The sequence below is a fragment of the Carcharhinus amblyrhynchos genome, chromosome 34 (assembly GCF_965287045.1).
Source record: "Carcharhinus amblyrhynchos chromosome 34, sCarAmb.v2.hapA, whole genome shotgun sequence".
Classification (NCBI taxonomy): domain Eukaryota; kingdom Metazoa; phylum Chordata; class Chondrichthyes; order Carcharhiniformes; family Carcharhinidae; genus Carcharhinus; species Carcharhinus amblyrhynchos.
The window spans coordinates 5,496,769-5,511,854 of NC_137357.1; the positions used below are offsets into that span (position 1 = coordinate 5,496,769).

Sequence of the window (15,086 nt, forward strand, 5' to 3'; positions counted from 1 at the left end):
TCAACACCCTGGGAATGAGAAGAAACTGAGTTTTTAACGAGTAAAAAGAGCTGCAACTGAGTGTATGTGACAGGCAGCAAAATTAGGTCACAGTCTTAAAGCAGCATGGCTGAGTGGGTCCCACTACCAGTGAGAGGGACGTGGCAGTGTTGGCAATGCTGCCTTTACTTCCGCCCCGCAGTCAGCCACCATCTTAGTGGGGGCAAAGCGTGCCGCCTGTCGCGCAGGCGCACTGGCTGGGCAGAGGTAAGTTTGCCCCACAGTAAGATGGCGACTTACAGCAGCGGGCTGTTGGTGTGATGGTGGTGCGGTGGGTGAGCGGCCGGCAGACAGACAAAGAGAGGGAGAGAGATAAAGAAGACAGTAATCTGCTGAGGGGAAGAACCCGAGAAGCGTGAAAGCTTGGCACAGAGGGCTGTGGCGCCAGATCCGAGCATTCGAGCCCCTGTTTGCAGGTAACTGCGGCCTAGCGGGACTGGGGGTTGTGAAGCCTGAGGAGGGCTCAAGCCTGGCAAGCAGCTGCTCTGATCATCTAACACCTCAGAAAGGAGAAAACAAGCTAATGCCCAAGCCCTCACTTATTTTACCTTCAGTCTCACCCCCCCCTTTAACTTACCAACACTCACCCCTCTTTAGTTTACCCCCCCGCTCGCCCCCTCTTTAGTTTACCCCCCCGCTCGCCCCCTCTTTAGTTTACCCCCCCGCTCGCCCCCTCTTTAGTTTACCCCCCCGCTCGCCCCCTCTTTAGTTTACCCCCCCGCTCGCCCCCTCTTTAGTTTACCCCCCCGCTCGCCCCCTCTTTAGTTTACCCCCCCGCTCGCCCCCTCTTTAGTTTACCCCCCCGCTCGCCCCCTCTTTAGTTTACCCCCCCGCTCGCCCCCTCTTTAGTTTACCCCCCCGCTCGCCCCCTCTTTAGTTTACCCCCCCGCTCGCCCCCTCTTTAGTTTACCCCCCCGCTCGCCCCCTCTTTAGTTTAACCCCCCGCTCGCCCCCTCTTTAGTTTACCCCCCCGCTCGCCCCCTCTTTGCTTTACCCCCCCGCTCGCCCCCTCTTTGCTTTACCCCCCCCGCTCGCCCCCTCTTTGCTTTACCCCCCCCGCTCGCCCCCTCTTTGCTTTACCCCCCTGCTCGCCCCCTCTTTGCTTTACCCCCCCGCTCGCCCCCTCTTTGCTTTACCCCCCCGCTCGCCCCCTCTTTGCTTTACCCCCCCGCTCGCCCCCTCTTTGCTTTACCCCCCCGCTCGCGCCCTCTTTGCTTTACCCCCCCGCTCGCCCCCTCTTTGCTTTACCCCTCCGCTCGCCCCCTCTTTGCTTTACCCCCCCGCTCGCCCCCTCTTTGCTTTACCCCCCGCTCGCCCCCTCTTTGCTTTACCCCCCCGCTCGCCCCCTCTTTGCTTTACCCCCCCGCTCGCCCCCTCTTTGCTTTACCCCCCCGCTCGCCCCCTCTTTGCTTTACCCCCCCGCTCGCCCCCTCTTTGCTTTACCCCCCCGCTCGCCCTTTCTTTGCTTTACCCCCCCGCTTGCCCTTTCTTTGCTTTACCCCCCCGCTCGCCCTTTCTTTGCTTTACCGCCCGCTCGCCCTTTCTTTGCTTTACCCCCCCCGCTCGCCCTTTCTTTGCTTTACCCCCCCCGCTCGCCCTTTCTTTGCTTTACCCCCCCCCGCTCGCCCTTTCTTTGCTTTACCCCCCCCGCTCGCCCTTTCTTTGCTTTACCCCCCCCGCTCGCCCTTTCTTTGCTTTACCCCCCCCGCTCGCCCTTTCTTTGCTTTACCCCCCCCGCTCGCCCTTTCTTTGCTTTACCCCCCCCCGCTCGCCCTTTCTTTGCTTTACCCCCCCCGCTCGCCCTTTCTTTGCTTTACCCCCCCCGCTCGCCCTTTCTTTGCTTTACCCCCCCCGCTCGCCCTTTCTTTGCTTTACCCCCCCCGCTCGCCCTTTCTTTGCTTTACCCCCCCCGCTCGCCCTTTCTTTGCTTTACCCCCCCCGCTCGCCCTTTCTTTGCTTTACCCCCCCCCGCTCGCCCTTTCTTTGCTTTACCCCCCCCCGCTCGCCCTTTCTTTGCTTTACCCCCCCCCGCTCGCCCTTTCTTTGCTTTACCCCCCCCGCTCGCCCTTTCTTTGCTTTACCCCCCCCGCTCGCCCTTTCTTTGCTTTACCCCCCCGCTGTGTGCCTGCATTTGTTAAGTAATTTTAAAATAGGATTTATATCTATGTGAGAAATATTGCTTAATTGAAACTGAATGGTAACACATTAGAAGATTTCTTTTCATGCTTAAAAATTGTTCAATGGTTGAATGACATTTGAATCGTAGAATTCCTGCGTGCAGAAGGAGGTCGTTTGGCCCATCAAGTCTGCACCAACTATAATCCCACCCAGATCCTATCCCCATAACCCTATGTATTTACTCTGCTCATCCCTCTGATACTAAGGGACAATTTAGCATGGCCATTCAACCTAATCTGCACATCTTTGGAGTGTGGGAGGCAACCAGACCATTTGGAGGAAACCCACGCAGATGTGGAGAAAATGTGCAGACTTCACACAGACAGTGACCCAAGCCGGGGATCAACTTTGGGTCCCCGGTGCAGTGAGGCAACAGTGCTAACCACTGTGCCACCCTCCCTACTGCCCTGCATCCAGAGTTAAGAGTTAAACTGTTTCATTTTGTCAGGGTTATACTGAAACTGTGTTGTGGATAAAGCTGGGTTTTTGTTTAATAACACCCTTAATTTATCAGTGGAATTACTCTGAGGTGAAGCATTGATTCCTTACATTTATGTTTGAGCAGGCTCGAAGGGCTAGATGGCCTACTCCTGCTCCTACTTATGTTCTTATGTTTAGGCCAAAATTGAAAAATTGTTGAGGTCTAGTCTGGCTTCATCATCTACCTTGCGATTTCTGATCCGAACAACACCCTAACAAAAGACAGAAACTATCAGTACCAGCTTGTAAATTGAAAGAAGTTTTTACAAAGTGCAGAGACCAGCATAGAACAGAGAGGCATGGAGTAGACTGAACTCAGGATCTGTCTTCAGGACGAATTCACATGATTATGACCTATCTTTTGTCAGGACGATCTCCTCCCCAGAGAGAGAAACTGGTCCAACTCTTGCTTGAGTACACACTGATGTCTAATTGACAACTAGTCCTCTACGACTTCAACTTCAGACCCCTGTTCCTCCTCAACCTTTTGAATTAGAAACAACTTCTCAAACACAACCTATTCCTTCTACCACCTTATAAACCCTGATCGAATTATGTCCTAAGTTGGAACTTGACTCTTTCTCACTCACATTTCTAAAATGGAAAGTAGGCCTCAGAACGAATGTGAAACCAAGAGAAAATGCTGTAAAATCTCAGCAGCTCAGTTTGTTCAAAGCTTTGACAAAGGGTCGTCCGGACTCAAAACCTCAGCTGTCCTTACAGATGCTGCCAGACCTGCTGAGATTTTCCAGCATTTTCTCTATTGGTTTCGGATTCCAGCATCTGTAGTAATTTGGCTTTATTCAGAAAGAATGTGATTCGGGTAGAATCTGGCTCCCATTGTGCTGCCAGCTCTGGACCTGACATGGTCCTGCTGGTGTCTGGAAGAAAACGTGTTGCCCGTTACAGATTTATACAGCCCCTTTAGGGGCAAAAAAAAACAGGATCCTGCTCAAGGCGTGTCTGGAACATGGGCTGTCCCTGCGGCATACGAATTGGCAGAATTCACAGCTGTTCACTTGATGTTCCTTTACCCGGTAGTCCGTTTTGAAGCTTGCATGTTTGGGGTGAGTTAATGCAGCAACTTTTAGGGCATTGCTTTCTGCTTCACTGTAGTACTGATTTGGAAGTTGCATCCTCCTACAGTCCGAAAGACGCGCTGGTTAGGTGCTAAATCCTCCCTCAGTGTATCCCAGCAGCTGCCGGAGTGTCGCAACTGGGGGAATTTCACAGTAACTTCATTGCAGTGTTAATAGAAGCCAACTTATGACTAATAAATGAATAAACTTACTTGGAATGAGTGCCTGAGCTAACATGAGGACTGTGGGCCTTGTAAGAGCCAGTCAAGCACCCTTCAATGCATGGAATGTGATTGCATACCATTGTCAACCCGTGGCTGGCATTCATTCTCAGGTTATGGGCATCCCTGGCATTTATAGCTCATGCCTTCTTATCTTGGAAAAATGGTGGGCCATTCTCATGCTGTCCGTGCTCCTCAGGTGCTGTCAGGTAGGAAATCTCAGGTTCTGCTCAAGTGAATGGCGATATATTTCCAAGGAGAGTTGGACAGCCTAAAGCAGGTAGCTGGGGACATACCACCTTCACAAATGCTCCAAATATGGTGGCAAGAAAGATTGTCCGTAGAATCCTCCAGTGTAGGAGGAGACCTTTCGGCCCATTGAGCCTTCAACACAATCCCATCGAGGCCCTATCCCCATTACCCCATGTATTTACCCAGCTCGTCCCCCTGACACTAAGGGGCAATTTAGTATGGCCACTCCACCTAACCTGCACATCTTTGGACTGTGGGAGAAAACTGGAGCACCTGGAGAAAATCCACAGAGACGCGCGGAGAACATGCAAACTCCACACAGATCGTGACCCAAGACAGGAATCGAACTCGGATCCCTGGTGCTGTGAGGCAGCAGTGCTAACCACTGTGCCACTAGTAGCATCATGTCTCAATCCAACATGCCCAGCACCGAGATGCTAATCACTCAAAACCATCTCTGCTGGGTGGGACGTAGCGTTTGTATGCCTGACACCAGATTCCCAAAGCAACTGTCCTACTCGGAACCCGGTCGCAGTTGGAGACTTCCAACAGGATAGTAGAAAATGTTCAGCAATTTCCTCAAAGCATCCCTGAAGAGGTCAAACATCACCCGCTGACTCATGGGAGATCCTGGGCTTGCAAACAACTAAAATGGAGTGTGTTCATTCAGGAAGGCACCAACCGCACATAGGGCTTCATCAGTGCAGAAGTGAGCTTGAGGCCCTGGAGGGAGCGCACAAACCTCCAAACAACTCATTTACCCAACCCTTCAAACATCCCCAGACCTGAAAGTGGCAGAGTGTGCAGATCATGCATTAGACACACCAGCCATCTCCGAACTCATCAAATTGCAATGAGTGAGTCACCCTCCATCCCAAGAGATTTGATTAGATTTATTATTGTCCCATGTATTGGGATACAGTGGAAAGTATTGTTTGATTTATTATTGTCACATGTACTGGGATACAGTGGAAAGTTTTGTTCCTTGCATGCTATACAGACAACATACCATACATAGAGAAGGAAAGGATAATGCACTGTTACAGAGGTGCAGAATGCTGTGTTACAACCATAGCTAGGGTGTCGAGAAAGATCAACTTAGGCGAGATAGGTCCCTTCAAAAGTCTGACAGCCGCAGGGAAGAAGCTATCCTTGAGCTGCTGGTATGTGTCCTCAGATTTTTTTCCTCAAGGAAGGAGGTGGAAGAGAATATGGAGGGTGTGTCGGCTCCTTAACTGTGCTGGCTGTCTTCTGAGGGAGTGGGAAGCGTAGACAGAGTCAATGGATGGGAGGCTAGGTTGAGTGATGGATTGGGCTACATCCATGACTGCTTGTAGTTCCTTGCAGCCTTGGTCAGAACAGGAGCCATATCAAGCTGTGATACAACCAGAAAGAATGCATCCTATGATTCATTTGTAAAAGTTGGTGAGAGTTCTGACATGCCAAATTTCCTTAGTCTTCTGAGAAAGTAGAGGCGTTGGTGGGCTTTCTTACCTATAGTGTCGGCGTGCAGGGGGGACCAGGACGGGTTGTTGGTGATCTGGACACCTAGAAACCTGAAGACTGCCTAAGAAGGAGATTTTCAAGTTGGGATGGTTGTGTCCTGGAAGTTGTGGTGTTCCCAAGCCCCTATATCTCTTGTCCTTTTAAGCAGAGGCTGTTGGTTTGTGAGAAGCTGTTGAGTTGCCGCAGTGCGTTTTGCAGATGGCACTGTGCACTATTGGTGGAAGCAGTGTGTGTTCAGCTGCTGGATGGGCTGCAGAAGGAGCAGATGGTTTTGTCCTTGATGGCACCAGCTTCCTGAATGTTGTGTGTAAACGTTTAATCAAGGGCTGGAACTCAGTGCCTGTGTGAAAGCAGAGTGGAGTGAAATCCTGGGCAGGGTGTGAAGGCGCAGTGACTGAGGGAGAGAGATGGCTAAAAGCTGCAGGATAAACTGAGGATAAGAGAGAGTCACTGTAGCATTATGTAGGATGGATTGAAATAGTGGCCCATTTAAATTCACTTAAAAACGATAGCACAACAATCTCCCCTTATAATTGTTATGAAGGGGGAGGTTTATCCCTAAGAACGCCTAACCATTCAAAGAGGAATATCTCGCCTCATAATCTATTGAAGAGTGTGTGAGAAGGGGTAATAACCTGTGCTTCAGCAACTCCTAGTGGCTAAATCAAAATAGCTACCTGAGATTCTCTCAGTAAAATTAAGTAACAATTTATTTTTCTAACTAACAGTGAACAGGTTAACTCAACTATTAACAAACACAATTGTAATGGAATCCTGTTTAGATAAATACAACTCCCACTCAGTAACAAAAAATATAGAATTTTTAATCACTCTCTAAATTACAACCAGGTTTGTCATCTTCCAGAATCTTCTGTCTGGAATCTCTCTTTTGGTACCTTTGCTATTCAGACAAGGCTTTGAGCTTAAAGCTAATCTGTGGGAGGGAGAGAAGTTGCTATCTCTCTTTCTCTCTAGACCTGAGAACTGTCTCTCTCTGAAGCTATGGCAAGTGTTCTTTGTCCATTTGTGCCACTGGCCCCCCACCCCCATCTCTTATACCCCTGATGATATCCCTACAATAGAATTAGTTACCGCTCTTTTTGGCAAACAAAATAAACTAAATCAAATTAATGAAGGGACAAATGAAAGGGGCGGCTCCCAAAAGGAGGGGAGCTGCCTGGAATGTAGGACAAAGCGTAAATGAAACTTAAAACATCGTATGAAAATGCAATTAAAGGGCTCGATAATGTCCCCCCTAGTTCCTGCGGTGCCCAGCCCACGTGGAAGGCATCAGCAGTGCCCTCAGAGGTTCTCAGGTTACCAAAACATCAAATTCAAATCTGATAGGTTGCCATTATCTAAGTGCCTAACTTAAATTGTTTGGTTAAAATTCAAAAGCCTGTTCTGATTCAAATATCTGAAGCCTGTTATCAAGGCAACACTGGTGCTTGCCCTTTGATATGATGTTTCAGTCTGTGTTCTCTATGCACCAGCATCCATTTTATTTTAAGCTCTAAATGTAGCAAAAAAACACAACTTTTTTTTAAAAAGGAACCATCCAGTATTGCCGCCTCTTAGCATTTTACAATTTTAAAATAATTTTGCAAACACCAACTTTGTAACATAATATTTGGGTATTCCTGAAGTGATTCCAGTACTGTGGCCTCAGTCACTAACATTGGTGCTTCTGTAGAGAGTAGGCATAGGCCTGATGGGCCAATGGCTTCATCCTCTGTTGTAATGACTCTGCGATGTACAAGGTCAGGTTATTGACCAGCCATTTGCCAACTTTAAGGGCGTTCAAATGGTCAGTGGATAGGCATATGGATAACATTGGAATAGTTTAGGTTAGAGGGTCATTAGATTCATTCCACTGGTCGGCACAACATCGAGGACCGAAGGGCCTGTACTGCGCGGTTATGTTCTATGTTTTATTTAATTCTGCCCATGTCAGAAGTTGCACCTGATGTGTTGTCATCACCAGGGCAGTTTTAAGCAAGTTTGGTTCTTCGGTCAGCTTGAAGGAGGGGTGGCACAGTGGTTTGTACTGCTGCCTTACAGCGTCAGGGACACCCGGGTTCGATTCCCGGCTTGGGTCACTGTCTGTGTGGAGTCTGCACGTTCTTGTCTAGTCTTGTGTTCTTTGCAGTTAGTGGGCTCTTGCTGTGCAAACATTGGCAGCAGAGACCCCTCAAATACAACAGTGCCCACTCCATTCGTTGGTCAGCACTGCTATCTCGCAGCGCCAGGGACCCGCGTTCAATTCCCGGCTTGGGTCACTGTCTGTGTGGAGTTCGCACATTCTCCTCGTGTCTGCATGGGGTGCACCCTCTGGGTGCCCCACTTTGCTGAAAGATGTGCTGGTTAGGTGCTAAACTCTCCCTCAGTGAAAGCCGAACAGGCGCCAGAGTGTGGCGACTAGGGGATTTTCACAATAACTTCATTGCGGTGTTAATGTAAGCCTACTTATGACACTAATAAGTAAACTTTAACTTCAAATTTTGTGCACAGCTTACCATGTTTGTGATAAAATGCACGTTCTGTCAAGGTTGAAAGAGATTTTGAGAGTTTCTTTTCCTGATTGATGTGGTTTTTGAAACCAAACGACCTTGTTCCTTTATCTTGCAGGTTGAGAAGCAGTGATGTCGGAACGAGGTCCCAGTGGAGACTCTGGCCACCCCAGCACCATCAGGCCCGCCATCACGGTGGGCAGGGGTCTGCCAGGACGGCGGAGCTCTGCCGCCGTTACCCCAGGTCGTCTGCCTTCCATCCGCTCACGGGATCTAACACTGGGAGGAATGAAAAAGGTCAGTGGGGTTGATTGCTTGGTTGGGACGAAGGCTGGTCACTACAGAATGCAGGTCCAACAGGATCTATGACAAGGAAAGGCATTTGCAGATACTGATTGATCTGTTATGTATTTTGCAGTATTATCTGTTCTTGCTTCGGCTTTCCAGCACTCTCGGCCAGCTTCCGTTATTGGATATCAGTGATGTTCACCCAACTGAGACTGAAATGAAGCAAGGTTTTGGTGTGAGCTGGGCCATGACTGATGGAATGCAGTGCTGCTGAGCATCTGTGTCATGCTGTACAGCTTGGTGATGGAGCCGTGTGCAAGCTCCCCCTCCCTTCACAATGTGCACTTAGTTATTATAAATATCAGCCCTTGCCTCAGCAGATAACACTCTCGCCTCTGAGTCGGTAAACTGGGGGTGCAAGCAACAACGCCCAACCTGATCACATAATCTAAGAACTGAGGTACTGCTGCATTGTCAGGGCAGAACCGAGAGAGTGCTGCATTGTCTTAGGAGCCGGACTGAGAGGGAGTACTGAACTGTCTTAGGAACCGTACTGAGGGGGAGTACTGAACTGTTTTAGGAACCATACTGAGGGGAAGTACTGAACCGTCTTAGGAACTGTACCGAGAGGGAGTATTGAACCGTCTTAGGAACCGTACTGAGAGGGAGTACTGAACTGTCTTAGGAACCGTACTGAGGGGGAGTACTGAACTGTCTTAGTAACCGTACTGAGCGGGAGTACTGAACTGTCTGAGGAATTATACTGAGGAGGAGTACTGAACTGTCTGAGGAATTATACTGAGGGGGAGTACTGAACTGCCTTAGGAAACATACTGAGGGGGAGTACTGAACTGACTGAGGAACCATGCTGAGGGGGAGTACTGAACTGACTCAGGAACCATACTGAGGGGGAGTACTGAACTGACTGAGGAACCATTTTCGGGGAGTACTGAACTGTCTTAGAGACTGTACAGAGAGGGAGTACTGAACTGTCTTAGGAACCGTACTGAGAGGGAGTACTGAACTGTCTTAGGAACCGTACTGAGCGGGAGTACTGAACTGTCTTAGAGACTGTACAGAGAGGGAGTACTGAACTGTCTTAGAGACTGTACAGAGAGGGAGTACTGAACTGTCTTAGAGACTGTACAGAGAGGGAGTACTGAACTGTCTTAGAGACTGTACAGAGAGGGAGTACTGAACTGTCTTAGAGACTGTACAGAGAGGGAGTACTGAACTGTCTTAGAGACTGTACAGAGAGGGAGTACTGAACTGTTTTAGAGACTGTACAGAGAGGGAGTACTGAACTGTCTTAGAGACTGTACAGAGAGGGAGTACTGAACTGTCTTAGAGACTGTACAGAGAGGGAGTACTGAACTGTCTTAGAGACTGTACAGAGAGGGAGTACTGAACTGTCTTAGAGACTGTACAGAGAGGGAGTACTGAACTGTCTTAGGAACCGTACTGAGGGGAAGTACTGAACTGTCTTTGGAACATTACTGAGGGGGAGCACTGAACTGGCTGAGAGACCGTACTGGGAGGGAGTACTGAACTGCCTTAGGAGAGAGTGCCGCACTGTTTTGGCACCGTAGCAGGAGTGTGCCGCACTGTCATGGCGCCCAGCTGAAAGAGTGCTGCAAAGCCTTGCCACTGTGCCTGCTCATCTTTTTCAGTGTTGTTTGTGAGATCTTGCTGTTCACCGATTAGCTGCTGTGTTGTCCATATTATAACACTGAGCATCTTCCATTAGGCGTTCAGATTTAAACATTTACCTGGCATACAGATAAATAGCTTCTTTAACTGCGTTGCCAAAACATGTTTTGCTTTTGGAAATGAGTTGACTGATGATCTATCTGCAAAATTGATGTGCTTAATCATCCCAGATTTCTTTTGATCACCTTGAATCACCAGGGAGTTTTCCCATGAGCAAAAATGAGGGGAGTTAAACTGGTAATGTACAGTGTTCAGGCAACCTGTTTTGTACATTATACCGCTATCTCTTTCCATTGCAGTGTTAGATTTCAATTTGAGGTGGTTTTTCAAAGATTTGCGACCAGCAGCAGTGGTGCTTTCTCTGGCTCAATCAAATCTTCTGTTTTTCTTTCAGTAAAGGCCTGGTGCACTTCATTTTACACTGGCAGGGGAGTCACTGGCAATTGTGACTCTGCCAGTCACAAGCTGCCATGTGGAATTTAAACAGAAATAAGCACTGAAGAATTGACATGCTAAAATGGTGCTCCTCTACACTCCATCTGGACTATCATTTCTAATTTGGCAGGGCTAATGGGAGTGGAAAAATGCAGTCTGGCCACATTTCGTCAGTGTGTGATGCGACTAAACTGGATGTGGTGCTGTTGTGCTCGTAGTTACTGGCTTACCTGTATGTTAAAGACCTATTGTATGCCATATACGTATACAAGTTGTTGAGGTTGGCAGGGCAGATTGAGGAAGTGGCTATCAAGGCATTTCGGATCCTCAGCTCATGGTGACACAATAGTTAGCACGGCTGCATCATAGTGCCACAGACCCGGGCTCAATTCCCGGCTTGGCTCACTGTCTGCGCATTCTCCCCCATGTCTGCGCAGGTTTCCTCCGGGTGCTCCGGTTTCCTCCCACACTCCAAAGTTGTGTAGGTTAGCTTGAAATGCCATGATAAATTGTCCTTTGGTGTCAGGGGGACGGGCGAGGACATAGATGCAGGGTTGTGGGGAAAGGGCCTGGGTGGGGATTGTGGTCAGTGCTGCGTCGATGGGCCAAATAGCCTCCTTCTGCACTGCAGGGATTCTGTTGATTCTGTGCAGTATTCATTCTATGAAAACCTACATTTACCTGATGGAATAGTCAGTAAATGTGCCACCAGATCTACTGCCAAGTCTCAATTTTAATCATAGAAACATAAAAACTAAGAGCAGGCGGAGGCCATTCGGTCCTTCCAGTCTGCTCTGCCATTCATCATGATCATGGCTGATCGTCCAAATCAATAGCCTAATCCTGCTTTCTCCCCATAACCTTTGATCCCTTTCACCCCAAGTGCTATATCCAGCTGCCTCTTGAATACATTCAATGTTTTGCCATCAACTATTTCCACAGGCTCACCACTCTTTGGGTGAAGAAATGTCTCCTCATCTCCGTCCTAAATGGTCTACCCTGAATCCTCAGACTGTGAACCCTGGTTTTGGACTCCCCCACCATCAGGAACATCCTCACTGCATCTATCCTGTCTAGTCCTGCTAGAATTTTATAAGTCTCTGAGATTCTCCCTTATTCTTAGAACTCCAATCCTAACCTCATAGGTCAGCCCTGCCATCCCCGGAACCAGCCTGGTAAACCTTTGCTACACTCCCTCGAGAGCAAGAACACCCTTCCTCAGAAAAGGAGACCAAAACTGCACACAATACTTTAGATTTGGCCTCACCAAGGCCCTGTATAATTGCAACAACACATCCCTGCGCCTTTACTCGAAGCCTCTCCCAATGAAGGCCAACATACCATTTACTTTTTTTACCGCCTGTTTCACCTGCATGCCTACCTACGGTGACTGGTGCACAAGGACACCCAGGTCCCACTGCACGCTCCCCTCTCCCAATTTAGAGCTAGTCAGGTAGTAATCTGCCTCCTTGTTTTTGCTTCCAGAGTGAATAACCTCACATTTATCCAAATTGTACTGCATCTACCATTGATTAGCCCACTCACCCAATCTATCCAAATCATTCTGAAATATATCTGCATCCTCTTCACAGTTCACTCTCCCACCAACTTGGTATCATCTGCAAACTTTGAGATGTTACGTTTTGTTCCCTCATCCAAATCATTAATATATTGTGAATAGCTGGAGTCCCAGCACTGATCCCTGTGGCACCCCACTAGTTACTGCCTGCCAACTTGAAAAGGACCCTACTCTTTGTTTCCTCTCTGCCAACCAGTTTTCTATCCATCTCAATACACTTCCCCCAGTCCTACGCGTTGGAATCTTGCATGATAGTCTCTTACGCAGGACTTTGTCAAACGCTTTCTGAAAGTCCAAATATACCACATCGACTGGCTCACTCTTGTCAACTCTACTCGTTATATCTTCAAAAAGTTCGAACAGATTTGTCAAGCATGATTTCCTGTTCATTAATCCATACTGACTCTGTCTGATCCTGCCACTGCTTTTTAAGTGCCCCGCTATAAAGTCCTTGATAGTAAATTCGAGAATTTTCTGCATTACCAACGTTAGGCTTACTGGTCTGTAATTCCCTGTTTTGTCTCCACCTCCCTTTTTGAGTATTGAAGATTAATATTTGAATATTAAAATCCTCAATTTGTCCAGAACTGACTGAGTCAGCAACAGTTCAGTAGAGGGCTAACCAGTTAGAGTTTCCACTTCTGATTTCTTTATAGCTTTGGAAGTTTGTTGAGAAGAGAATCGGGCTTGCTGGAATGAACAACTCCTGGTTACAAATGAAATTAGGCAGCGGGATGTCCTTTTTTGTGCTATGTTGGGTCCACAATTTAGTTTGATTGAGGAATTAACCACAAATGGCAGAGTTAAACAGGGGTTTTGTCCGTTCAAATTCTTTGCAATCAGCACCAATGACCAGAGAATGACAACTGTTTGAACATAAAATAAAGAAATGGAATATTAGCTGTGAATTGTGTGTGACAAATGATATTCTCTCTTGCAGAAAACGTTTACTCCCAACATCATCAGCAGGAAGGTTAAGGAAGAGTGAGTATATGTTTGCTGCCAGGAATTTGTGACACGTCTTTGGGCTAATTACGTGATGGCGGCTGCTGAGCGGTGGGCGAGAGTTGGGAGGGCAAGTGCTGTTTCAGTATGCTGGGGTTCCAGTTGCTGAGCATCTGGGCCCCACGTTACTTATAGGGACAGGGACATCCTCCTATACCCATCTCTCACTTTCCTTGGGGACTGAAAACCAGAGGGGCAAGCTGTACAAGAATATGAGAGACATGAACAGGATGGATAGACTGTTCCCCATAGTTGAAGGTTCAGTCACAAGGAGGGGCATAGATTCAAGGTGAGGGGCAGAAGGTTTAGGGGGGGTATGAGGGAAAACATTTTTTTACTCAGAGGATGGTGACGTTCTGGAATGTGCTGCCTGGGAGAGTGGTGGAGGCCTCACGTCCTTTAAAAATTACGTGGATGAGTACTTAGCACGTCATAACAGTCAGGGCTATGGGCAAAATTCTGGCAGGTGGGATGAGGTGGGAGTTCAGGTGTTTAGAATCATAGAATCCCTGCAGTGCAGGAGGAGGCCATTTAGCCCATCAAGCCTACACCGACAACAATCCCACCCAGCCCTATCCCCTTAACTTCACATATTTACCCTGCTAATCCCCCTGACACCAAGGGGCAATCCACCTAACCCACACATCTTTCAGAATGTGGGAGGAAACCTGGAGGGAACCCACATTGACACGGGAGAGAATGTGCAGACTTCACACAGACAGTGCCCCAAGCCGGGAATCGAACCCAGATCCTTGGCTCTTTGAGGCAGCAGTGCTAACTACTGTGCCACCCTTGGGAGGGTGGTGGAGGTGGATTGCCTCACATCCTTCAAAAAGTATCTGGATGAGCACTTGGCACATCATAACGTTCAGGGCTTTGGGCCAAGCGCTGGTAGATGAGATTGGGTGGGAGTTCAGGCGCTTCTAATGTGCAGATTCGATGGGCCAGAAGGCCTCTTCTGCACTGTATGATTCTATGAAAAAGGCTAATTTGCACATTTTTGAACCAATTTGGAAGAAGTGGTGATGCAAAATCGGAGAGTGTTTGTAGTCCAGGCGCCGAATTCACAGGCCTACAACAATGAAATGTTGATTGCATCTGTACACTTTGTGTGTTCCCAAATGTCCTGCTGCCTAACTCATAATCTTTACTTTGTAAATGTGCCAATTTCTGGTCAATAGACTAACTTGTGTTCTGGCACAGTGTAATGCTGGGAATGTGAGAGATTTTCAGCTGTGTCTTCTTGGAATGTAAGCAGGACCCAGCAGCATTATTTTCAGTGAAGTTGGAGGGGGAAATGGGATAGTGGAGGAGATGAGAGGCTGGGCGGGTGGAGGTGACAGTGCGAGAATGAAGCACTTTTTGAGCTGGCTAACATTAGTTAAGTATTGGGCGGTGTGGCGACACAATGGTTAGAACTGCTGCTTCACAGCGGCAGGGACCTGGGGTCAATTCCTGGCTTGGGTCACTGTCTGTGTGGAGTCTGCATGTTCTCCCTGTGGGTTTCCTCCGGGTGCTCTGATTTACCCCCACAGTCCAAAGATCTGCTGGTTAGGTGGATTGACCATGCTAAATTGCCCCCCAGTATCCAAAGGTGTGCAGGTTAGGTAGATTGCCATGCTAAATTGTTCCTTAGTACCCAGAGATGTGCGGGTCAGGTGGATTGGCCATAATAAATTGCTGCTTCGTGTCAAGGAGACTAGCTAGGGTCAATGCATGAGGATAGGGCCTGGGTGGGATTATGGTCGATTCAGACGCGATGGGCGGACTGGCCTCCTTCTGCACTGTAGGGATTCTGTGATAT

The 15,086-nt window shown here is 48.3% G+C and overlaps 1 protein-coding gene across 1 annotated transcript in view; it reads left to right on the forward strand.

The window, feature by feature from the left end:
- Positions 1-266: 266 nt before the first annotated feature.
- The window catches only part of polr3d (polymerase (RNA) III (DNA directed) polypeptide D), a 33,059-nt gene continuing 18,239 nt past the window's right edge, over positions 267-15,086 (forward strand). The window contains exons 1-3 of the mRNA XM_080216998.1: positions 267-455; positions 8,384-8,562; positions 13,218-13,261. Of these exons, the coding sequence (XP_080073124.1) occupies positions 8,398-8,562; positions 13,218-13,261 (209 nt within the window). The 5' untranslated portion in view covers positions 267-455; positions 8,384-8,397. The remainder of the gene's footprint in view (positions 456-8,383; positions 8,563-13,217; positions 13,262-15,086) is intronic.